Below are 27,170 nucleotides of genomic sequence, written 5' to 3'. Positions count from 1 at the left end.
AGTCACCGGAAGTTGCTGGATGGTGGTGGCAGCACCGGTCTTTGTGGTGATCTTTGGGGGAACCCTTTGACCAGCTGTAGGCGTCTATCACCTTAAAAATAAGACTAATGTTGGTAAATCCCGTTGGTGGACATAAATAAGGACACACCATCAGCATAAAAAGCCAAAACTTTCAGAGATCTCGAAACTTTATTAAGCTCTTAGGCATATAATAAAATTCGGTAAAAATATATTGTATTAAATGTGTGTTATTAAGCTAAGTTATGATCGAAATACGCTACTGAGACTACTATTTTTCCGATATCACGCATCGGTTATCATATCTTTAAAATAATACAGCATCTAGAATTCCTTTCATAAATATAGACAATAATAATTATGCAGTTCTAATTTTAAAATTATTATTTAACCCCTAAATACAATAAGACTAAAAAACTTAAAAATTTACTAACGCTGAACCATTGTTTATCAGATAATTATAAAATAATGTGTCGAAGATTATCTACGAATCCCTTTTTAGTACTCAATATTATTGTATCTTTTATGTGCACAGAGATGAATGCCAGTCCTGTATGTAAAAGATCTACCCAACCTACCATAAAACGTCAACACCGAGTCGCAGGCGGTGGGAAACAACCTCATGTAACTAACACCATGGCCATTTAGCCATACAAAACATACAAACTGTCCTTGCTTACCTGAAATGTAATCCCGAAGGACCTAAAAGACACCAGCATTATTTTTTCAAAAAAACCTCCCATACTACTTAGTGAATGGTGGTTGGCCCGACTAAATGAAGTACACGGAAAATGTAAGACCTTTTAATGCTTATAATAATAATAAAAAACTATTTATAAACAACATTTTATTAAAAAGTACTTCTACTAAAATAAAACATGTCAACATTGAGGTAGATAACTACAAAAATATCAACAACTTTTACTTCTTAATTAAATTATTATGTCAATTTACATTGTACTATTTTTCTATATTTACAACTTTATATACAATATACAGATCACCTTATATTTATATATCTCAGTTGTCAAACCAATCTGCTATATGTAAAATGTATAAAGGTACAATAAATATATTTCGTTTATCAACCAGTTTACTGTAGTAATTTTATACTAAAATTTGATTACGAAGCAATACAATATTCATATTTTAGAAATCTTTAGAACAGAACATAAATTGGTTTGACTATAGTAATGTCCAATTTCGCACTACAAATTATACACAATTTAATTTCATAAATGAAATAATTATAAGCTACATAAATATTTCTAATGTCATATATAAGATTTGCAAAATAAAAACGTGTTGTTGTAAATGATCTGTTAGTATGTACTATTCAATACAAAATGAAATTTTCTAACAAAAACTGTCCTATGCAAAAAAAAATGACAATAATCACTTTTTATCATTCGCCAGAGCTTGTCCTAAAGAAGCAGTCGCAACTGTCGCATTAGAGGCCGTCACTATCTTCTCTAGCATCATTCTGGTTTGTGCCTGGAAAGGTTAAATACATATCATTAAAAAATTAAAGTGTATGTGTGTACTCAAAATATAGCCTCGGAGAAAAATTTATTCACTCCTACGTATTTTTCGTAAAAACAAATCCGACATTTCCAACAGAAAATGAAGGTCAATCGGACTTCAATAGAATCTATTATAAGTTTAATAAGCTCAGACAGAGATAAACCTAGAACTTACAAAATGGTGAAGATAAAGGAAGCATAAACTGTACCAACAAAACGAATTCTTATTTATCATACATATACTAAACTGAAAAAGCATTAGTATTTAAAATACCTTATTTGACTGGTTAAATAAATTTTGTACATTAATTTTTGCTGTATGCTATTATTATAATTTAAATAATATTATTACATCAAAGAAAAATCATCATCATTTCAGTCGTAGGATGTCCACTGCTGGACGTAGAAGCTAATCCATAAGTTTCCAATTGACTCAGTTGGAAAAGGCTACCATCCAGCATCTTCCGAGGACTATCCTCCACATTGTCTCCACACCAGAATCTTAAGACCCCAGAGGACATCTGTTCTGAGCACTATGTGGCCCATTCACTATCACTTCAACTTGCCTATGTACTGGGCTATGTCAATTACATTTGTACATTTATGGATCTCCTGATTGGAGATAGATGATGATGAAGTCCTGATTTCCGATAATTCCTCCCCATTCAATCTCAAATAGAAATCACATGCATAGCCCTCTCTATGGCCCGTTGAGCCACTGAGAGTTGCAAATGAAGAGGAATCACCGAGTAAGAGGCTGTTTTACAGACTAAGTAATCATTGGTTGTTACCAATGGACGTAAGCTTACAATGGACGTAAGCTTACAGAACCTCATGGACTTTCGTCTTAGAATATTAACACAATAAGAAAATGAAATATGTGATACCTCATTGGATCTGCCATTTGCTGTTGCGCGTACTTTGTCTAACTCATCCGCTAGCTTCATAGTTTGCTCCTTTACTTTTTGACGATGTGATAAATATGAATTTCTGTAAAAACATTAACACATTTCACTAATTTAATTATAAGAATTCCTTTCTAAGTTAATCTTTACATTTACATAGCTATTTGTCAACAAGAAATGACTTCATTGATATGTTTATGCGGTTACCACCAGTTAAAGTGTCAATATGACAAGAACAGATATTTTACAAATGCATCAATAATACAAAATTATTACAATATAATAACTTCACTGTTAAAGACGGACATATCTCCAAACATATGATTAATGTACATAAGTATTTTTTACTGTAATACTAGACTGTTAATTTCTCTTTAAACCTCAATTTTGTATGAAAGTGAGAGGGATAAATGATTACAGGTGGCGTTAACAATTGTAAAGTAGAATTTAAAGACGCTCTTGAGGAAAGCTACTTATTTAAAAGTTGCGCAAGTAATGTTTTGAGAATTTTTTAAACCTTATTCCTAAGTTCAATATTATTATAGATATTAATTTACGCAAAATGTTGGAAACAATTTATTTCACATAAGAATTAACATGTCCAGTCCCTTTTCTGTTGCCCATATTCATTTTGTAAGACTGAACTCATTTTAGTTTCAATAAAGTATCAAATTAAATTATTATTGACTTTTGATATAATAGAAATCTCATATTGTTAAGAAACATAAGACCAGTATTTTTCAAGGCACTTTTTATATAATTGTTGTTTGAGCTTATTATGTCCATGAACGTTCTTCTTTACTCAATAGATGAATAGTGACATATTGCCACCAATGTAAACACATCCTTACGCTATTGACTTAAGTAGTACAAGTAATTTTTTTTTATATCATCATTATAACAAAGTAAAATGAATAAAAAAAATCCCTTAATCTTTATTTAGTATTAACATACCTGATTACTACAATCTGTAAGATTACTCCAACAAAAGCAATACCAAAACATAGGAATATTATAGAAGAGTTTGGTACTTTTTTAACGCCTTTTACACCATAATATGATTTAGAAGTTTTGTCACTGGACTTAGTTTCTTGATAGAAGCCATATTGAGGATTTGTACGTAAACTGTAAAAGATTAAATGGGGCTGTTAAAATATAAAAGTATATAATTAGAAGAAAAATGTTATTAAGGATGATTATGGCAGTTAACTAGTAGAAAATGCATTAAGTTAGCTGTTATACATAAATAAATACAAAAAAAAGTCATAAAAGATTTCATTGGACTTAACAATTTAATAAAGTGCTAAGTGCATTTCAAGTTATTTGAATCAATAGTTTTGTCTTATTATTACTTTATTTGACATAAACACTGAAATAATAACACTTTGGATTTGGTCAATGTAAAAATAAAAAATTAAAAGTGTTAAAACACCTTCAGGTTTGTTTTGAAATCTCCATTTATTTAAATGTCTCAAATACTTCTTATAGTATAACATAGTAATAGTGATGCAACACGGTTAACAAAACTATATAAATACAGACATCAAAATGTTAAATAAAGTAAAATTACTTACTCTTAATTAAAACAGTTCCAATAACAATTTTATTTTTACTCCCAATTCTTAATTCATTTTTACTGTAATTAACAGGTAATAGAAGTTTATTACCATCAAATTTGTAGTTAATGTTAGTAAGCAGCTAACATTGACTAAAATTATCCTCCCATTTTTATTATAATAAAAATGTCACTTGCTAATAAAATTTTAAAGTTTATGTTGTGACTAAATTAACATATCTTAGAGTCAAAAAATGTGTAATATAATGATGATGATGTAAAAGTGGTTGCTTACTACTAGTGAAAACATAATGGAGATAATAAATAAAAATTTTAAATCAAAAACAAACGCTATGTTTACCTTATATAAATTTGTATACTCATACATACATACATGTTAGATTCTGATATAACAAATGATAATTGAAAATGAGCCTTCTCAACTACTACATGTGTGAAACAGGTATTTAAGACAAAGTTGAGTCTGGTAAATAATATCAGGGCTCATATAAGAAATAATCTCAAAATTTTTGTTCTCAATTGTTAAAGTTATCAGTGAGAAATTTAATTACCTGTCTATTTAACTTACTTGTATGGTACATGTGGTCTATAAACATAACCACTGTTTAGATCAATCTGAATAGTGCTATCATATTGTGCCCTGCTGCTAGGTTTGCTGAGGACATTGTAGGCTTCCTGTACTTGCACAAATTGATCTTGAGCTCTTACATTTTTATTCTTGTCCGGATGGTACTTTAAAATAATGAGAAATAACATACTAAGTAACACAATTAAAATACTATTAGAAAGCAAGTAATGTAAGAGAAAAATAACACATAACACAATATTAATTGTGCTAGCTAGTATTACATTTGTAAAGACCAATTTTTATTATCATGTACTAAATTAAAAAAAATCATATAGTAATAAATGTAACCTCTCCCTAAGGATACATTATTTTGAAAAATAACTGAAGACATTAAAAATAAATTAGGTTTCATAAACACTTAAGTCAGCTTGACCCATATTCACAATTAAATAAGTTAGGACCATAATATCAATACCAACAACATACCCATACACAATAAAGTAAAGGTTGTCTAGAAGAATTTTCGGTTTGCTATAATATTGGGTATAATTTTTATTTCTTTACTGTATATTATTTTATTTTATTTTTCGTTTTTCCATCTTTATGCAATGAAAAAACAATTGATAAATAAATAAAAAATGTTTAGACACATTGCCTCGGCAGTGCAAATCGACGCCTATTTGCTGATGCTACATCACCTAAAATTCTTCTGTGATTGTTTTTGTGACATTGCACCAATTACTAAAAAAAAACATTTAAACACAGGATTTGCATAAAAATAGGAGTGTAAACACTTCATAAAACAATTAAATTAACTCATAAATGATACCTTAAAATTTTTCTTAATCATAGTGTCTAATAGTAACAAAAATGACTTACTCTTTTGCTTAACTTTATATATGCCTCTTTTATTTCTTTGTCAGTACAGTTCTTACGTAGATTGAGAACATCGTAATGAGATTTTTTCGCAAAGCTAAAAATAAAAACAACAACAAAATTAAAACTTGCAGTGATCAAGACAGATATATGTGGTGGTAAGAGCCAGTTACCTATAGAGTCGAGTAAAAACACATATTAATTTAAAATCTGGATATCTCTTAGTAAAATACATAACGATTTAGCGCTTTCAGGACCAAAAGTGTTGGTTATAGAGCCAATCATATTATTTGGTCATTTTCATTTTCGTTATCAAGTCAAATCATAATGTCACTGTCAACTGAATATTCCTACTCAGCTGAGTGTCAGTAAAATAATAGAAACCACTATTAAAATAGTACTTTTAGTAAGATAACACTAAAATATATTCTTAAGTTTCTTTTTAGTTAATTTTGTTTCCTAATATAATTTCCCTTGACACAAAAACGTTTAAATAAAAATTATGAATTTTTCCATCCCTAAGCAAACGTGTTACATGCCAAAATATTGTTATGACGTTGAGAATAAAAAAAATTTACACATAATTATTACTGATATTGCCATTTAAAAATGGTCGTTACTAAATTTTTTACACTTTGTCTTTATTTAAAATATTTATTGACATAAGATGACGAGGGAAGCCGGAGTTTAATTTGATGCTGAAATAATGGCCCGCAGATGAATGTAGTACTACACGGAATTATAAAATCCATAATTACAAAACTCGATAATTTATTTAACTGATTAATTGGACAGAATTCAATTATATTTATAACTGTTTAAAAAAACACCGATGATTCATAAACATTTAAATTATCTTAATGTATTTTTTATTAATGGCAACAGGAAAAACAAATGACAAATTTTCATTATACCCCATATTCAATAATAATTACGAAACTGTTATGAAACCTTATTGATTAACTAATCATATTTGATTTCATAAATTATACAGTAACAAAAATAAATATGTCTTTTCTTGACAAAAAGACATCTTTAAATTAGTATTACTTGTGTTATCCCTGAACAAAACACAATTATCGACCATAACTATTTCATTTATATTTATCGCAATAACTCTACTAGAGTGGAAATGTTTAGATCACTTATGTAAATACACCAGTCACCAGATAAGACTGTCTGAATCTTACAGTTTAAAGCTTCGTTTGCAATTTCTATTTAGCTGAGTATTCAGTTGACTGTTTATACTGTGCATCCGATACCGGCGCGCGTCGACACAAAACAACTGGCAACTAGCGACACAGTTGGCACGGTAAAACGCAGTGTTCGCGCGGTTGACGGCGCGGGTGGTTGTGTACGGTCATGCGAGAAGCGGCTGGCAGGATGGCCGAACTCGAGTTCGAGGCGCCGCTCGCCCAAATCGAAGATGCTGACGATTGCCTTACATCGATTGATTATCCTCAGAAAACCATTAACGGTAATGACATCCATCTAAATAATATCAACAATATGAAAAGTGAAATGAATAAAATGAAAACCGACTCAAATAAAATAAACGACAACGATGAATCAAGACTGGTAAAGTGCAAACAGGATAATATGCAGAATGTCGAAGGAGATAATTTCACGGAGACATTCTCCGGGTCGTTGGAGGATCTGGTCAACACATTCGACGAGAAAATCACGAAGTGTTTCGGAAATTACGAAGAAAGTGTTGAAAAATTTGCACCGGTTCAAGTTCGCTCCCAGGAAGAAATAATGAACGAGTGCCAGTAAGTATCGATTTCTAATATTTTAACTGGGCTATAGACCGATAACAATTGTTTAAAACTATATAACGTGTAAGTCATACAATGCATGGATGTATAGTATAATCATAACTATTTATATTGTTTTCGTTATTTAGTTGATTGAATTGGACAAGTTAAAGTTATGAGTAATTTTTTTTATTTAATAGGTAAAAATGTAGTGTTTTATAGTATAAACAAAAAGGGCGGGCTTTGCGCATGGCGCTAGTGTTCTTCGGATCGATATCTGTTTGAGGCGAGGGTGTAAGGGGTGCGTTATGGAGGGTGGCTGTGTGACGCATCATGTCCCCGCCTGTCTTTTGTCTTTAGAGACTAAACTTAATGGACATATCGCACGATTTTGATGTCATGATTTACAACAATATTTTTTTTTAATTTAGGTATCTTCAACCGATTTTTTATTTTATGTAGTATTTAGTATTCTCATTATTTCTTCCATTTTCATATAATGAAATGGCATCCATTTGTTGCGATTTCTCATAGACTTTATCATGGTAACATCATTTATTTTCCCCATTGTAATAATGAGGCAGTGGGAAAGCTTTTTTTGCATTTTCACTATTGTAATTTTCGTGAGAGTTCCGATGCTTCATTGCGATGTTTTTTTTAAACAATACGTTCACACGAGCTCTATTCATGTTATCATATTGACTGGTAAATGCTATGGAATGTACAGGATGATTGGTTAGAAGCGTAAAGGGTTTAAACAGGTGAATGTATAAACTCATTTGCTGTCAATGAATGTATGGTACATTCAAAAATCAATAGATTCAGAAATTATATTTAACATAATGATAAAAAATTAAGAAAAAACACTTTCAAAATGCGAATTACTACATATTAAAGGTAATTATTGTTTACTATCTGTACCTACAGACTATGTACTGTCAAAAGTTATTGGTCGGAGAATGCAACAGCATTTAAATAAAAAAAAATATTTTTCGTACATTTCAGAGTGACTACTTTATACGAAGTGAATGAAAATAGGTATAAAAACTTTAAAGCGTTTTGCTAACAAGTAAGCTACATTTATGCATTCAAAGTTTTTCTACTTATAACCAATTAGCCCATATATTATAAGAATATTGCTTGATAATAAGAAAAAACTAAATACACTATTATTATTTTATTGATATATAGATGTTAAAAAAGTAAAACTTTTTTTATAACGTATAACATATGACGTATACACACTAGATGAGTTTCCACCTGAATGATAGACTTCGTCTTATTGCTCATCCCGCCCCCCGACATTTGTTCTATCGATTTAACCAATCGTTTTGTAAACATAACTTCGTTCATCACGTGTCAAACTGATCTTTTGGAAGCTTTCCAGGTGACCCAAATGCCCGGCTGGAGAAAAAAAAATTACAATTGGCGAACATCAGAGTATTTAAAATTTATTTTTTATAACGTTTTTCGTGTCAGAAAATCAATTAACCCAGTTTTAATAGACAGATGTATTCGGAGTTTACTTTGCTGTCTTTAAATCATATCTGAAGATGATAATATAAATCACTAATAATATATACTTAAGAGGTCACGTTTAAAACGATACTTCGTGAATATACAGGATGATTGGTTATAGCTGTAAAGGCTTTTAAGAGGTTAATGTATATAATGAAGTTTATGTAAGGTGACTGGAAATAGGTGTGCGGTGTGTCACTCTAGCGGTGAATGAACTATCCAAAAATCAATGATTTCATAAGTAATAACGTAATGATAATATAATAAGAAAAAAGCATTTTTCAGTACAAACTGCCAGAAGCTATGGACGGATCGCATATCAATAGAAATAAACTAATGTACCATATTTCAAACTGATCAATTTATACAAGTTGATTAGAAAAACTTCAAAGATTTTTGCTGACAAATGAGTTATACAATTACAATTTTAAAGCTTTTACACATATAACTATGAGATCGAATCAGCTACCGACTTAGTCCGAGATTGGCAAGTTGAAGTCGCAACAGACAGGCTACATAACGCAGATAGAATGTCTGGGGGGCCTTAAACTTCTGGAGTAGAACATCTACCTATAAACTAAACAGGCGACTTTATTAAGGCTAGATGCCAGCCGGAATTAAAGAGCTAAATAGATAATATATAGTTAAACTGCGTGACTATCTCTCTGAACATCTTTGAGTGTAGAACCAAAGGATTTATTTTAGTAATGCACCTGTTGAAAGGACGACAGGTGCGAAGTACATTTCGCACTGATTCCAGAGCAGGAAACGAGAGCCCAGATGTTTCGTCCACCTTGCACCGCAAATTGTACCTGTCCGAACATCGGGTGTCCGACATATGGCCTCCTTTGAGATTGATTCAGTTAACCGCCGTCGAGTAATGATTGGGTTGTAATAAAACAAAATGTGAAAATAATTCGTGTACATTTTAACATGTTACTTTTGCGCATTTTATTTAAACCTTCTATTGACTAAGTGTACTAAGTCGATCTAAATTTACGTTATTTATTTAAGTACAGATTTTTTGTTTCCTGTTCCATAATTCGAAAACTTTTTTGTTCATATGGAAGAAAATTTATTACATTTATTACAATTTCCAGGATTGCTTGATAAAAATAATAGCAAAGGCAGTCGTTTATTGTTCATGGCATCGATCTTGAAAATCCATGTTTTGTTTCACACGGCCAATAGCAGGCCGTCCGTGCTCGTGTTGGTATAACATCGACATTATTTATTAACGCACCAGAAAATAGAACTAACCATGAACTAATTAAAAAGGATTGCATTAACCAATGTTTTTAAAAAAAAGTTTCTAATTAGGTTTTAATAGATTCAAAACTAAGACAGGACAAAATTTGTGGAGTCATTTAGTATAATAATATAAATAATACAATATTATGTTTAAAAGAGCTGCATTTCTATATTTATTAATAAAAATGTGCATTTTGTCTTTGGAAAATACATACAATTTTTGTATCGTTTCTTTACGTGCACCATTAAAGTAAAGGACAAATCGATAATAAAATTCTCAAGATCATAGTTGTAATAATATATTCGCATTTTTTTAAACAAATGCTTACGTTGATATAAGCGAAGAAATCCTTGAACACATCCTTTGCACTGCCTGGAAATAATAACATAATACATTCGACCGAAAGACAGTTTGTTACGAGAAACAACTTCGTAGTGACATTTTGGGGGCAAGAACCTGTCAGGTTAGTTAGATAGGTTTTTTTTTTTAATATGACAATTACCTTCCCATTAATTATACAATGACACTATATAAAAAGAAAGCCATTGTTTAAAAAAATGTCTTCAAAATGTCAGTGTTGTATCTGGCAACTGACAACCTACATATTGCCGGAATACCATTCAGTGCCTACGGTTCTTTCTGTTGAGAAACAAATGTTATTATTTTTTCTTTGCTCAATAACGTTAATTTCACAGAAAGGAAAAACACAGAATTATAGTAATATCACTAGTTGCAATTTTGAAAACTTTTGCCAACAGTAAAGGTTTGTTTTTTTTTTCAAATCTGCGTATACATGTTGATAGGTTGACGGCGTTAGACACACTTTATATTCATGATGTTGCTTTGTTCGATTCCCCGCACACGACTCACGTCCCACTCGATGCAGCGCCTGTTTGAATAATGAATTAGTGCAAGCTTCGGATATTACGCTTTTGCTTCGGAAACTCTTTAATTACTTTCTTTTTGGCTCTATTGCGATTTAAAAACCAACTTTTTTTTACCACTGTGTGCTGTTTGACATTAACAATATATTAGCCCTTGTAATCTACGTGAACAAGCATTAAAGCTATATGCGAACCTAAGAATCGATAGCAATCGACCAAGTCAAGTTTCGGCCTTCCGGGCGCCCTTGTGCCGGAATGCTAAACAAGTATTAACAATTGAAAGTCCAAGCCGTAGTTTCCTTGAGGGGTCTCGTGATCGAAGTTACTTCATGGAATGTCCATTGAAGCGATCTAAAAGCTCGACGCCTTCCAATCCTTTGAAATAGAAGTATGTGTCGACAGGACACGAAGCTCGACGAGCCCTCGAGCTTCGCTACTCTAAAGAGATGTTCTGATTATTAAAAGTGCTTATTCTGCGTCCAGCCTTCAACATGTGAAATCGGCAACTGCCATTTTGGTAGCTGCAAATCTAGTCATAAAAAAGATTGACTAATATGGGTAATCATATTCGTATTAACATTAAGAAGTGGGAAAACAATACTTCTCTATTTCTATATACAGCAATGATAAGTTAAAACACTTGTCCCGAGCTGTCAAACATTTGACGTCAATCAAAACAAAAAAACTGGTGCGTTAGGACTCCAACAGGTTACTTATTTTTGTAAATATGAAACATTGTATTTCATAGTAGCATTAAAAAATATAACGCCTTAATGTGGAGTCATATGTGGAAAGATATATATAAGTATACGCATCTATGTATACGTATGTATATAAACTATGCTGTCCATTTCTACATAGTAAACAAATTTCGGAGGTGTGGGACGTAATATCTTAAAGTATGAACTCTCCTTAACATTTCTTTCTAATAATTTAAAAACGTACGTATACCTATTTTTTTGTTGTGTACATTTCTAAATTCGTAGTGGTCTCTAAATGTGAAATGGGTATTACTAATTATTTATATTATATAATAAAATACTTACGTAACTTTCTTTCGTTACTATTCCAATATTTTGAAGTACTTTCGTCATTCATATACTTGTGTTTATGAAACAAAGTCGCTTGCAATATAACTCGTTACACTATTTGTTGATTACTAAAGGTTTATATGCTTTGCAGACTTGCGCTGTGAATAACCTGTGACCTTGCGTAAATCGACGTATTTGCTTGTAACAAAACTGATTTCATAACCACAAAGCCGTAACCCAAGTACGTACTGCACCTCGTCTCCGTTTCCGAACAAAATTATTCGTAACCGACGTGAGATCGCGTGTCAAAGTCAATCTAATGTACCAAGTAATTGTTGTAGCCTTACTATATAGTAAGGCTATCTATATAGATAACTTTCTAAGATACGCGGCTCTATTTTGTGAATTATTTAGTATATCGGTTCTATGTATGATATAGATTACATTATTCATCATCTGTGGATGCCTGGATGACCCCAAACTAGGTGGACCAACATCATACACATTTAAGGTCGCGAGAATTTTCCGGACGCGGGCGGATCTTTGGAAGAGTCAAGTGCAAGGAAAAGTCCTTGCATACATTTTCTATTAGATCAGTAGAAAGCGGCTTTCTTTTAGCATCTTCGTCGTCTACCAAGGTGGACATCCCAAGTTGTGCTTGCCGGTCCTAGGTCCCCTCTCCAGAAACTTAAGGCCACCTGCTCTGCGCGCTGTGGTTAGCTATTTAAATTTACCAATCTGTTAGGCTATCTCGATTATTTCCATTGGTCTACGGATCGCCTTATTCCTATTTCGATATCGTAGAGACATCCCGACCCCAGCCTTCCATTCCAAGTGCCGTAAGTTAACATTCAATCACCGTCACCAAAAAAAGTTTAGAAATCATTGCGCAGACCAAACTAGCAACCAATAATACAAGGGACAGAGATACAAAAATAAAAAGAAATAAAGAATACAGACCTTAACAGATACCTGCTCACATATTTCGTAAACTTGCTAAATGTATATCACGTTTGTTTCATAAGAAATTTATAACATTTACGTTCTATATAAAAATCCATATTAATAATTGTATAAGCATCAATAAAGTACCATATAGCAATGGGTCTCAAATATATAATTAGATTCGTATTGTAAACAATAATTATCCTGTCCCTATGTATAACAAAATGTATAAATAATAATTTATATGTTTTATGTATGGGTGATGTATACCTTTTACTAACTACGTGGAAATTCAGAAGTAGTCATATTGTAATTGGTAGTTAAAACCGAATCAAAAAATACTCACAGCTATAAAACTGTCGAATAAAGCAAAGATTTAATAACAATAAATTGAACATGAATTTATATTCAGAAATAAATTGGCATTGTTAATTAAACCACTTCAACCTAGATTTTGACCGCGCGCTGGTAAACGCAATCTAACTGTAATTGTAGTTTAAACAGTCTGAAGAGATCAAGAATTAATTGTTATTGCAATGTTACATTTGGCTATATTTCATTTTTTAATTGCGTTTATTATAACTTTACCATACATATTGACAGATGCACTTTAACTCTATATTTATTGCCTCTAGTTACAATATCTCTTAAGTATGATGGAATATAAACAGGCATTCCCGTGTAAATGAAAATTGTGATAATATTCTTCATGTTATTCTTATTTTAAAACATGGCTATTATTCTTTTTTAATAAATCTAGTGTCCTATATTAAAATCTCTGTTATTGAACATCGCGCGGGTTATAGTGCTACCAAAACCGCTGTACCGCACCTTAGGCATACGCGCGGCGAGACGGGGGGAGTATCGGCCGCTCTGTTTCGTCAGTCCGTCACCAACGCTAACTGCAGCTCATGCTCTGATAGGTTCGCTCGCCGCGCTTTTCTTAGGCACGGCACAGTGATATTATAGTAAATATAATAACAGTTAACACCGGTACCTTGACTATGTCGTTAGTCTTCCTAATGGGGGGCGTGTTACATGTCACGATAAAATTATTATTTTACAGCAGTGCGCATTGAAGCGAAAAATGCTGCAATTATCAACATGTCACACTTGCAAGTTTATCAGCTGTTCCCCTGCGGAAGCTTGGCCTAGATGTCGCTTTGCTGTGAATTAGCGAACCTTATTGTACGACCCGTGCATCAATTTGCATAGACATTTGCAATGCTAATGTCGGCGTAAATGCTTTCTTTACTTTTTGTTATATAACAAAACTTCATGTACTTGTTAATCACGTTGGGAAAGTATCGATTTAACGTTTTGAATTAAAAACAGTGATTTAAAATATATGAAATCGAAGAAAATTTTCGACAATCTTTATTCTTACATGTGTTGTTTAAAGATTTTGGTTTTATTATTCATTGCACTAATTGAGTAGACGGGGTTCACAAACTTAATACACCTACGCTAGTATCCGGGGCAAATGACCTGAGATTCGCGAATATATGTATACGTAATTGATGTGTGAGTTTTTCAAATGTGATAACCCAAAGAACAATTACTTACTTTATACGATTTAAAAATACTTTTGAAAGATGGTCTGATTTATTATTCAATGTGGCACAAGGAAAACATTGAGGGACCGTTTTATATCTTGTTCAGTCAATGATCATCATTTCAGCCGAAGGATATTCAATACTGGACATGGCATCCCACAATTTTTAATAAGATAGTGTTACTGTACTGTAACTTTTGTCTTCCGATGCCCATATTAAGGTCGTCATTACACCGAGAGGGTGGACGTCTAATGCTACGCTTTCCGATCTGTGGTTACTATCAGGCAGCTATCTATTCCACGCCTTCTGTGACAGTTAAACTTGCCAATCCGTCAGGCTATGCCAGTTACTTGTGTTCGTCGAATTTCCTCGTTTCTGATTTGTTTTAAATCAATATTTGAACAAAATTGTATGCATTTAGTATAGAGTGATTATGTGATGAAAATAGAATATTCTTTTTAAGTTTACCGGGATTGAGGCAGCAACGCACTGAAGGTATTAAGAGTTGACCTTCTTTTTATACAATTTAAGCTCTTGGACTCCCTCGGGAACGATCCGAGCCGGTACGATTTTTATTTCCCGGATTAGAGTTACTTGCTGGAAATCTTCGGCTTGAGTTTATCAATGAATTACAATATTGTTACAAAGTTTCGAAGTAAATGTTTAACAAAAACATTACAATAACATTAGTGATAATAGTAATCGTTTCATCTACTTAAGCTATATATCTTTAGCAGAATTTTAACACACGACTTCCTTCTTTATCCTTTCCAAATTGGGTCGCGCTTGTTTTTTTGGCACCGTGCCAACTGGGTGAGAGGTTTCAAAGCTAATCCTTACGAAAGCCATTACGTCATTATGGGGATGAAACTTGCAAAAAACACTCATTATAAATTAGATTTCTAACTGCTAATTGACAAAATGTGTCAACATTCTATTGAGGTCTTTTTATTATCACTCGTAACCTACAAGAGATATGTAAACCTGTTCTGTTCTGAGATATGGGTGTTACGTTTTTCGACTTTTTGCTCCGAAAAGGTGTCGGATAATTATATTATTTATTTCTAACTCAGTTCATAGACTGTTAGTAAGCTATTATATTTACTTAAAGAATTTATTAGTAACAGAGGTATACAAAAATATCTCATTGTTTTTTCTGACTTAGACTGATAGATAGATTTATCTCTGCGCTCAAAGCTAGAAAACAGGTGAATCATACAGGCCAGCAATCATCTTTAAAATTCGATTATAATCGGAGATCTTATCGTGTTAGCTTAGCATGGAAAGACCTGATACTGACTGATAACTTAGATACCTGTTTGTAAGAGTGAATTCACAAACTAAACTTACTTCACAGGTAGAAACTCCTATAGTAATCCCACAGTTGGTTTATCTTATTATTTATTGGTTTTTTATTCTTTATTTTTATTGATTTCAGAAAAAATAAACGACTAAAGTAAGAAAAAGCGTTTTCAAAATCGGGTTACTTCATATTAAAAATAGTTATTGTTTACTGATGCCTGAAATTATTGGCCTGTTGTATTGCTAAAGAAAAAATTTAACAATGTTACATATTTCAGAGCGATCACTTTATACAAGGCGATTGGAAATTGGTGTGTTGAAAAAGGTCTATAGAGTGGCGTACAAATGATCTATCCATTCAACCATTTAATGCTTTACAGTTATATCACTTTGTATATAAAGTACCTAATAGACGCTGCCTTATTAAATTCTCAGTTTTAAAATTACTGTAGGTACGAGTTAGTACTCAACTATTAATAAATCTCTTCATATGATTACATGCTTATGTGATTATATACTTTAGTGAGTTCGTAATTTTAAATCTGTGTTTTTAAATTTGACGCACAATCTACAATCAATAGCTACGTCCACACTACTATTACTCAACGTTTCAATGTATGTTATTACGTAACCGTTACCGTATGTCATGGTACACGATGGCAACACACACTAGTAAATTATGGTTATTGAAATTGTGGAGCCGAAAAAAAAAACATCATGATTTGTGATCGTTCGATAAGACAAGTATTGTTGTCATTACACGATGAAACTAAAAACTAATATTACATAAGGTTTTATATATGGTAACACTGTCAATAAGAATGTCAAAATCATGAGACAATAATAAAAAAAACTACACACTTCTTTCTTTTCTTATTCAGTAAATCATTTTTATAATGAACCGTTATGACAATTTTAATTACTTTGTGCAAGTATCGATTTAACAAGATGACTCAAGTTTAAGCATAATATTGTAATATTTTTTGTACATCATCATATCAGCCGATAGATACTCAATTTAAGGTGTAGGCCTTTTATAAAGACCGTAACGATGACCGGTCTTGTGCTGCACGCATGCAGCAATATCGTTGGGTCACCTGGTGGTGGTTACCCACGCCGCGTCTATTGGCTCGTGGTTGGTGGCTCCTCACTCCAGAATCTTTCGGACCCAACGACAATCGCGTTGGTTGTTCGAGCAAGGAACCCTGCCCTACCTGTTTAAACGAACATTCTTTCGAACGACGTCGGTGACTTTGGTCCTTCTGCGCATCTTCTTACTTTTGGTTCGATCTCGCGGCTTAACTCCGATCATAGTCTTCTTCTCCATTGCTCTTTGGGTGACCTTGAGCCAAATCTTATAAACTCGCAGAAAAATAAAATATAAAATCTTCAGTATTATAACACGAAGTAAATCCAGCAAGAAAAGATTTTTGGTCGAGTGAATTGCAACTGTAAATTTTCAGACTCGCGATGCATTCGAAAGATCTATCGTATCGCCTCACGCTATCACTTATCAGATAGGAGACGGTGCTGATGAACTATAGTGTTTACTTAAATACTTACGATATTTGCATATATCTTATAACATGGTATGTACAAAATCAGACATCTTTCTAAAAAAATTTCTATATACGTGATACCAAATTGTTTTAACTATTCACCAAATTGATTTTGGTTCCGTCGTACATTATGTTTAATGAGACGCAAAAAAAGTTAAACAATAGAACTTAATAGAATAGTTATAACCAATCATCCCCGTATAAAGTGATCATTACGAAATATATTTCATTTGTCTATTTTTTCAATTTGATTACGACAGCTCAATAACTTCGGGAAGTATAAAGCCTGTATAGTATTCCTGGATAGTTAAAAAATATTAATTATTTCATTATATAGTAATTCAAATTTTAAAAATACTTTATTGACAGAAAATGAGGTATACATTCACTTTTTTAAAGCTTTTACGCCTATAATCAATCACCCCGTACATTATTACTTTATGAATACAAAGATTTAGAATGTATGTTTGTATATATTTATGTTTAGTATACATTAACTACCCATTATTTATACTTCTACTGTTTCAATACTATGGTTGTCTGAAAGAAATTGCCTTTTGTGATAAGACTGCCCATTGTACTTTTTCCATTATTATTAAAAAAAAAATATTTATATGTTTTCTAGCATGTGCAATAAATAATATTAAATAAAGATGCGATTTATATCTTTTGTAGTCAGTAGTCAAACAACAATAAGTTTTTTTCATATTGAGTTTTCTTATATAAGTTGCCATGGATCCAATCCATATAGATCGAAATATTTATTCATGCTAATGTTGATCTTGATCGAATCGTTGTAGACGAATATTAAATTTGAATTGACGTCAATGAAACCTGACAGCCTGTCAATTGCACGCATCAGATGATTCGGTGCTGCAATTATAGATTGAATATTTTTAACATCATTGCTTTGACTCCATACATCGACAACGTTCGATCGTAATTGTAACAGACAACTCATTGTATTAATATTGAACTCTAAACAATGTGTGTATTCCCACTTAAATAATTAGACACACATATCATAACCATGTCAGCGAATGGACGCTCACTGAAAAGCGTAGATAGGCCTTCATCAAAAATCACCACGATGACTAGTCTTCTGCTTGTCGCATTCAGTGACTTCCCGCGACTTTAAATATGTCGTTGGTCAAGCAGTGCACAAAATAATACATCATATGTATTTGCGAAAATGATTAAACTGTTCGATAGACTTTGTACTGTCTAAATGTTGCTGGCCTGTCGCAGTCCGATATTAAAAATAAATAAATAAAACATACATCAGAGAAATCTCTTTATTTATTTGATTTAATGTTTGATCCGATCCGACCGTCTGACGAAAAATTAACTTTACTAACAACATGATAATATTTTCATTGTATTGCTTTGTGTTTCATGAAATCATTGTTTGATTACGTCTTATCAGTATGTATGAGAAGTAAAATACAGTTTTTATTTCTCATATTTTTTTCATTTATCTCTACATAAAAACCTCTCTTGTGCCTTGATGAAAATATAAAAAATTGCCAAATTAAAACAATTCTTGATTTTTGAGCTTAGCAATACAGTTGACTTTTGAGGACATTTTTATTTTTTAATGAATTTAATCTTCGCTCGTAAATAAATTAGGGCAAAGAAAACAATAATTTTTTACACATATAAGTTAATGTATATTTTTAATTATTTTACACAAACCTCTATTAAAAAATAAATATTTTCTAATTAGTCTAAAGGTGATTTTGAAGAATAATGGAATGAGATAAGACCGCCATTTGTACTTCTATATTATTGTATTATATGTAATGTTTCTGTGTTATACTTATAACATGTACACCTAGTGTTACTCTTATCGTTGTGTATAAAGTAAAAAGGCTTTCAAAGTACAAAGCTCTCTGCATCGTATATATGTATACCCAGGACAGTGTAGTCTCTTACAAGCTATACAACCTTTTGCAAGTACATAGAAGCAGAGCTTATAGCCGCAGGCGTTATGTCCGTGTACCTTCATTAACTTAGAGATATAAGACTCTTACGTCTAGTCACTATGAAGCAAAGAAGTATCCACATAATGTATCTAAAAGATTGATGGTCTCTCGTTTTGGTGCAAAATATGATTAATCGATCTAAACCAGGGCTTCCGAACAAGCCATCGATTATCATAGTTTTACCAGAATCGCTGTACTGCTTGAAAACCGCGGCAAGGTGGAGGCCGAGAATAGAAAGACCATGAATTCACAAGCTATCGACATAGTTAGACTCCTAAGTATAATTATCTCATGTGCGTTTGAGTTGACGACGGACTGAGGGGGGTGCTGATACTTCATCTCGCCACATGTGTACTTCGACACTACATATCGTTTTCGGGCAAATTACAGGAGTTCAATTATTGTGAGTACCTAAATAGTGCCAGTGCTTTTTCAACTTAGACCAAATGAAGCTGAAAATGCCATTGAGCAAACAGTGCTAATCATAAATAAAAAGAAGTACATCCGTCAAAAACTTTTGAAATAAGAAATTTCAAACTATTTTTATTGACGAGAAAATTACATGGTCTTCTTCCAAATTATCGAGGGGTCATATAAATTTGGATTAGACCCATAAAAAAACCAAAACATGGGTAATAATAATTGAATTTAAAAAGTTTCTAGGCGTCAGATTTGTAATAAATGAACGTGTCCGACAAAAGCATCGAATATCGTGTTTATTGCTTTAAGACCCTTAATACAACTTCGTTGATTTCATGCGTGGGCTTATAAATTATTATTGTGTCTGAATGATTGCACGGCTAAGGGCATTGTGAAATGATGGTACCGGCGACGACTTTCGACCTTTCACTAAGGTCAAAATAAATTACCTTTGCTATTGCGTTAGTTGACTCAAAAATCGTAAAAAACATCATTATCTTTTATAGGTGACTTTCAAAATGATTTACTTTAAATGAAAAATCGGCTACACGAGATTTTGAAAAGCATATTTTACTATAAATGCAAATAAGAATTCACACGAAAATCCAGTTTCATAAATTCGGTTAAGACGACCTCAGCCTACATTTTGCATATATAATATTGTATATATGTAGCAACAGTATAATAAAATAATCTATTACTACGTTTATATAAAAAAAAACATAAAACTTGAATGTAAAAATCATGTATCTTCTCATTAATTCATGAATGCTATGATTTTAAGCACAAATTATTTACTATAGAAAATTGTTTTTAATTGGTTTTCCGAACTAAAACTTTATTACGATTTAAATTAGTTTATTTGAATGTACATTGGATGACAAAAAGGAAATAATTACATGGTCGATCACCACAGATGCACAAACCGAGTCCTTTCATAATGAAGCACATATTGTTTGTTTTTTGTCCCGACTCAGTGATCATTGTTTATATATATAATGAAATCGATCTGACTTATGATGGTTATAGTCAGATATAGACATTGTTCTTTATTTGAATATGTTTAAAAATATTGTATCTCAATTGATTGCCAGTATTGTCAGTGCGTCGTATATTAAGTGCAGTTGTACTTTAAAACTACGTTAATAAGCGCCTGGCCCCGACATAAATTTGAAGATGATAAAATTGGTCGTCGACGTCGAATTATGTAATAACCTGCCCTAAATAGTTTGAAAACGTCGATTTAAGAAGAATGGTGCTACAGGATCCGAATAAAATCAAGAGGACAAAACAAAATTTGTATGATGGATATCGTGTTGGTGAACATCACAGACTAGGATAGAATGTATATCTAAATTTTACCGAGTTCAAGTTCTTAATTATCTTTGTTTGCACATCAAATAGAAACCTTAAAAACTAAACTTGGCCGAAAAGATTGGCTGCAAAACTTAGACATGACTGCGACGCCTACTCTCAGACATGTACCGCACCATAGTAGATGCCATTTAAAACCGAATTGGAGAAAAAAAAATAAAACTTTATCTCTTTCTCACTACCGTTCCATAGTGAGATTACGACTCGCAATATCGGGAAATTGGTAGAAATATGTCCGAACCGTTTTATAACGTTTAAAAATTATAATTTTAACAATCATATAGACAAGTGCGATCCAAATCAATTTGATGTTTTTATTTATTATCGTATTAATATTCAAAAATGTATTACACCGTAATTTATATTATATCTTATTTATTATAAGTATATATATTATGTATATATGTACGTATGTATGTATATATATACGAACATAAATATATAATACATATATATAAGTTTTGTACACGTTAACTACCCAATATTTTAATGTAGCCTAGCGTGTGCAATAAAGAATATTAAATAAATAAACAGACAATCTAACAATTAAACAAAGCAAACCGTAGTAAGAGCACATATAATTTTATATCGTGGGACTTTCGATATTCAAACTACAATATCAACATATGTTGTATGAAACTAATTTACCATGACAAAACGCGTTTGAGTGACCGTAATTTATTGTATCGCATTGGTCTTGATTTATTTCTTCGCTGTAAAAGATGGCGATTATATCACTCGAAGTAGGTAAGTAGCCATCTCCTTCGAGGTCGTATTATTTAAAGACGTATTCGCTGTGATTCAGGTCGCAGGTTTTAAATGCAGTCTTACAATGCTAAATGGAACAAGGCTAGTTCGATATTTAAATGATTATGTTGAAATATATTTAACTTTTTTTAAATAAACAACATAAATATAAGCGCTATTAACTTACGCAAAAGCTTATACGCTATGAAATCTATTTTGAGAAGAATTAAATTCTTTTCACGCACCTAATAGTATCTGTTGTTACTTTAGTAACACATGTAAACATGTGTTTTAAAATGGTATTTGAAAATTTTATAGGTGTGAAAGCTTGGAGGGGCTGAATGTACAGATAGTTTATCAGCAAAAAGTTTTAAAACTTTCACACCTACTTACAATTACAGTGTATAAATTGGCCATTCTAAAATATTTTTTTTATTGCAATGCAACAGACCAGTAACTTCTGGCTGTAGCAAATCTGAAAAGTCAGATAATAAACAATAATCAATTTAAATTAAAAACAATCCAAATTTTTGAAACGTTTTTTCTTTCTGTATTATCATTAAGTTGTTTATCAAATTTAAAAACTTTGATTTTTGGACATTCAGCTATACATTCCCCCTTTTAAACTTTCATGCCTATAATAAATCACTCTGTATATGTATAATGAACCATATCTTTATGTGGACAAGACGTGTTAAGCTGCCCCTATTATTATGTAACGTATTATGTACAAAATGGTGCCAACGCAAAAACAAAGCTAAAAATTCCGCTAAATATCTAATAACATGCGGGACCTTTGAATATCCAAAAAAAAAAACAAACGTGTACAAAAACTTTCTTACAACCAACCGTCTTTGCAGTAACCTTATATGTAATCTGCCCACATGTATTTTCATATATGGAATAGTTATGTGGGAAGTGACTATATAAACTAGTATATGTAGGCTGTAACATGAGGTCAGTTACAGTGAAAACAGATATTTTTTTTAATAATGAATAATAAATGTCATAATGTTGAAATAAATAATAAATAAATTCGCATATTAAGAAATGCAAATCTAAACTTGTGTTTATATTATTCTGGTAAAATTATTCTTTTAAAATATATTAAGAAATCTTTTGTTATTTTAATGATACAATTACTGAGTCGGGTAAACAGTATACCTAGAATAACATTTTTTTTATCTGGTTGCCCTGACCACATGACGCATCTCCGCCATATGCTGATATTTCTTCGAATTCGCCAACGCGACGATCAAAATTATAAAACTGATCGTGCATATTTAACTTTTATGTGCATATTTATTCTTGTCTTTAATTTATATATTACATTTGCATCTTCGTTTAAATATCATTTTCACTATTGTAACACATAATATAAATAATAAAAAAAGTAATTTATAAGAATTTACTTAGTAAAAGTTATATCGAAAGGTTTTATGAGAAATTTTTTTTTTTAAACTTTTAATTCTTTTTTCAGTACAACTTCAGTACCTAGGTTCGCTGCCAGCTTGTTCAGTTGTTGATTATATAAACTTTTTGTCCTTAGCTGGAGCAAATAAACAATTACTCGACGATGGCAGTTCTCGTCCGAAAGTTTCAAAGCCACGATATTTCTCCTATCCCACCGGATTCCACATTGCCTATCATAAGTTGAAGCCCCTTTGGTTTTTTTTTGTTTATAATACTTTAAATTTCATTTCTAATGCTTTCCAGCACTTGTGATCACGTACTACGTGGTCTTGGACATGGATCTTTTATGGTTAATCTGCGATAGCTTTATCATCATCATCATCATAACAACTTTCCTCATAGGCTTCTCTCATAGATATCTAATAGGACCAGTTGGAAGCGACCTGCGTTAAGCGTCTTCCGATGACTTTAACAAGGTCGGTTGTCCACTCCAGAACCTTAAAGCCTCGTTAGCCATCTGTTCTACGCGCTATACCCACTACCACTTCATTGCCAACCTTTAAATTTTTTTAGGTCATTTGAACGTCCGAAATTTAAAAATAGATATTATGCGTAGAAAGTTAAATTTATTCTATCAACTTGATATTAAATTATACAAGTTTAATTTGACTTGTAACTTGAAACTTCACAGATGTTCTAGCAAAAATTAAATTTTATTATAATTTTAACCACATGGTCGTGCATAATTATGTTTGTTAATGATAACGAGTCCACCTACGCGCTGTATCAATGTATTAATTTGTTTAAAGATGATGCCAATATTTGCTTTATAAACATTTCTTTGATTCTAATAAACAAAAGATTAATAATCACCTTTGTTCTATCACGGGTAACAAAATTTCTTAAGCCTTTTTGTTTAATGAATGCTCCTACACGGGGCGAAAGAAAATCGGTGTAAAAGCTTCAAAAGGATGAATGTATAGCTCATTTGTAAGCAAAAAGCTATAAAACTTACTACTATTTCCATTTACACTGTATGAAATTTTCAGTTTGAAATTTTACAGATAACTTTTAGCAGTACAAAGTATGTCGGGACAGATAATAATATAACAATAATAATAAACGCTATATGCAGGCCGTTTCAACCTGTCTTATTAAATATCTATGGGGAGGTCTATGTGCAGCAGTGGACTTTTTAGGGCAGTAATGGTGGTGATGACGATGACTTGTAACATGTCAAAGAAGAGAAAATTTACAAAGTTCAATATCTATAAGAAACATCACATTTTGTTCGTGTATACATTGGTCGATGTTAACTGTTTCAAACATACCTAGTATTCGGAACTCTGACCTTCCATCAATTTAAAATAGATTATACTCTCCGCGTGTACCCGTTTTTGTGTTAGGTTAGCCGAATGGTGATCAACACGTGTCGAATGTTTGGCAGCTATCCTTGACAAGTGCGAATTGATAATTAAAATCTGTTACTTACTCTCTTTCTTAATATAGGTTTTTTATAACGTCGATCAGATATCATTTAGTAGAATCTAAAATAAGAAGAACACATCATACAAAACTAGGCGATTCTGAGTTCCAAATGTGTAACATCATTAGGTACTGTTAACAGTTTGTATCAGAAATTCGTTAGCGTGTATTAAATCCTATACTTGTTACGTCATATTAAAGTCTAGAATTTTTCATATCTGAATGAAAAAAAAAATCATAACACTTAAAATTTGTACGTTTTCCTCTACGATTCTTCCTTTGGGTTTGCTTTATTTATTTATTCTTATTATTATGCACTAAAGATCATTTATAGTGATTACTTGTAGACGTCAGGAATCAAATTGAGCCTCTTTTTAATGGTGTCCTTCAATTTTAAGCAACGGAGATTCCAACCTCGTCCTGAACGTTATTCTGGATTTTGTGGCGATTTCTACAAATAGCCTTAACATAGCTGTTTCTTTTTTTGACCTTACATAGTTTGCTGCCTAAAAGGCATTTGCAAATTCCGTGGTTGCGAGAGGGCAGGGCGCCGAGGGCGCTTAGCCTAACACCTTTAAGGTAGCAGAGCTCCTGGGCTCCCTAGGAAGCCTCGGCTCAGGCAACAAGACTTCGGTAGACGTTCCAAAAAGTGTTTAGGTTCAAGAATCCGCGCGAGGGAACCTCGATTTTAGCTGTCACTTGTCGATAGTACAGCAGTTAAAGCAAATAATGTCCATGTTGATATCGTAAACTCATGTTGTATTAAGCTGCTATATATTTTTTTAGGACGTTGAAACCGATGCTTTGTATTACCCGAAACATATGTAGGACTACAAATAACAGAAATTTCTAAAATGAAGTTGACATTTGAATTGGCAGCCATATCTTTATTTAATTAAAAATGAACTGTTTGACATCTGAGAGTTAATTGTTACTAAAAATGGTGCTTTTTTTATAAAAAACAACGTGTATATAATCGAAAAATTAATGGAAGTTCCTTCTCTTTCCTATTCTAAAAAAAATCTTAGCTGTAGAACGTTTCTTTTCAGAGTTGCCGATGATTTACTGCTTCAATGGTGTCAAGAATAGAATTTTACGGTTATTATAGGACATTCTGAACATAATCTTAAATATCTAGGTTCCTCGTTTGCACTAATGGCATATCAAGTAAAACTTTAAATTTTACTTCGTGTCAAGAAAAATACAATTTCATTTTAAGACCGGTTTTTATGGCAAGAAACACATATAAAACTTAATTATGATAAATGAATTACCTCTGGAATACAGGAATACATTACGTTGAATTAATACACCATTAAGAGATTCCATCGAACATTGTCCACCGTAATTAGCCTGGAAGAATAGCATCTGTAAAAACTGCTTTAATTAATCCAGGGAGCGATGTGGGTAATTTGAAAGGGTGATAAACCTGCTGTTAAGGTCCAGTTGACTAATAACTTTTCGGACATATTACCTTAATAAATTTCATAACCGACTGAAAACAGAGTATCCCACTCGTATGTTACATTGAATATATGATCGCATTCATATCACATCAAGCGAATTATTTTATCTCCTTAAGGTACTAACATATGTAATTATATTTTGTTAATTACCATAAATATATAATCAAAATTCGATTACCTAAGTTTAGAAAATAGACAGTTTCCACTCGTCACATAGATAGAATCAGGATTGAAAAAATCTGTAAACGAGTAATTGTAGCTGATATATAGACCAATAGAGTGGCAAATTAAAGTAGCAGTGGACAGAACAGATGGCCGCTGGGGTGATAAGGTCACCAGGTAGACAAACTTGTTAAGATCGTCAGAAGACGATGGATGGAGGTCGCTTCCGACTGGTCTTATTAGAAATCTAAGGACGAGGACAATGTCCAGCTGGAGACGATTTTCGGATGGAATGATGACGAACGTATTTTGAAACCGTTTGATTAGGCATGAAAAGATAGTTTTAATATGATCTTGAAATTCTTATTAATATAATGACATTCTAGTCATATAGGAAGTGAGCCGGATAATAAATGTACCACTTTTATTGTTGTCACCCTACATCGAAAACTGGAATAACTGCATTCAATTTCACACAACGTCGCGTCGTGATTGATGAGAGATGATGATCTCTACGCATCGAAGGTTGTTTTTGCGCACTTAGACGCACTGCCGGGCTCGATCAACCGTTATGTCATGTCATTGCGGCATTTCTGAATCGAGTAACGACAGGAATAGTAAGAATTCTTTTACAACTAAATTTTATTACATAAATAATAATTAATGGTTAAATGGCTAAACGTAAAACTCGAGATCGGCTTAACCAATTCGGATATTTTTTTAAAACTTGAAAACGACAATTTTATTTTCCCTTCTTATACAAACCTTAATATTTTGATGTCTATCTTAACCTAAAAACGTGTTAGTATGTTGTTGAAAATTGGTAAGAATATTTTATCGTTGAGTGT

General features: G+C 32.1%; 2 protein-coding genes across 2 annotated transcripts in view; one reads left to right on the top strand and one right to left on the bottom strand.

Annotated features, from left to right (window-relative positions):
• Window positions 1-1,070: 1,070 nt before the first annotated feature.
• On the bottom strand, window positions 1,071-5,982 carry LOC137930775 (uncharacterized). Its single transcript, XM_068774070.1, has 6 exons — window positions 5,640-5,982; window positions 5,470-5,563; window positions 4,591-4,754; window positions 3,401-3,571; window positions 2,429-2,531; window positions 1,071-1,512 (listed from the first exon to the last, which is right to left on the bottom strand). Exons 1-6 carry the CDS (start codon window positions 5,699-5,701, stop codon window positions 1,414-1,416), a joined length of 693 nt encoding a protein of 230 aa, XP_068630171.1. The 5' UTR covers window positions 5,702-5,982; the 3' UTR covers window positions 1,071-1,413.
• A 784-nt stretch (window positions 5,983-6,766) lies between these two features.
• Unc-76 (fasciculation and elongation protein Unc-76) overlaps window positions 6,767-27,170 on the top strand; it is a 61,922-nt gene continuing 41,518 nt past the window's right edge. The window contains exon 1 of the mRNA XM_068772143.1: window positions 6,767-7,238. Within this exon, the coding sequence (XP_068628244.1) occupies window positions 6,829-7,238 (410 nt within the window). The 5' untranslated portion in view covers window positions 6,767-6,828. The remainder of the gene's footprint in view (window positions 7,239-27,170) is intronic.

The sequence above is a fragment of the Battus philenor genome, unplaced genomic scaffold, assembly GCF_028537555.1.
Source record: "Battus philenor isolate CCGP_79_NKW_IND1 unplaced genomic scaffold, ilBatPhil1.0.hap1 SCAF_11, whole genome shotgun sequence".
Classification (NCBI taxonomy): domain Eukaryota; kingdom Metazoa; phylum Arthropoda; class Insecta; order Lepidoptera; family Papilionidae; genus Battus; species Battus philenor.
Note: the sequence above shows the minus strand (reverse complement) of the source record. Positions and strands in the feature narration are given on the sequence as shown.

What these genes read in the sequence shown, in the direction of transcription:
- LOC137930775 (XM_068774070.1), bottom strand. Translation starts at nt 5,701, where the DNA reads ATGTATTTTACTAAGAGATATCCAGATTTTAAATTAATATGTGTTTTT. An exon ending in ATATAAAGTTAAGCAAAAGA is followed by an intron (nt 4,755 to 5,469) that starts GTAAGTCATTTT and finishes ATTATTTTAAAG; the next exon opens with TACCATCCGGACAAGAATAA. An exon ending in AGACCACATGTACCATACAA is followed by an intron (nt 3,572 to 4,590) that starts GTAAGTTAAATA and finishes AATCTTTTACAG; the next exon opens with TTTACGTACAAATCCTCAAT.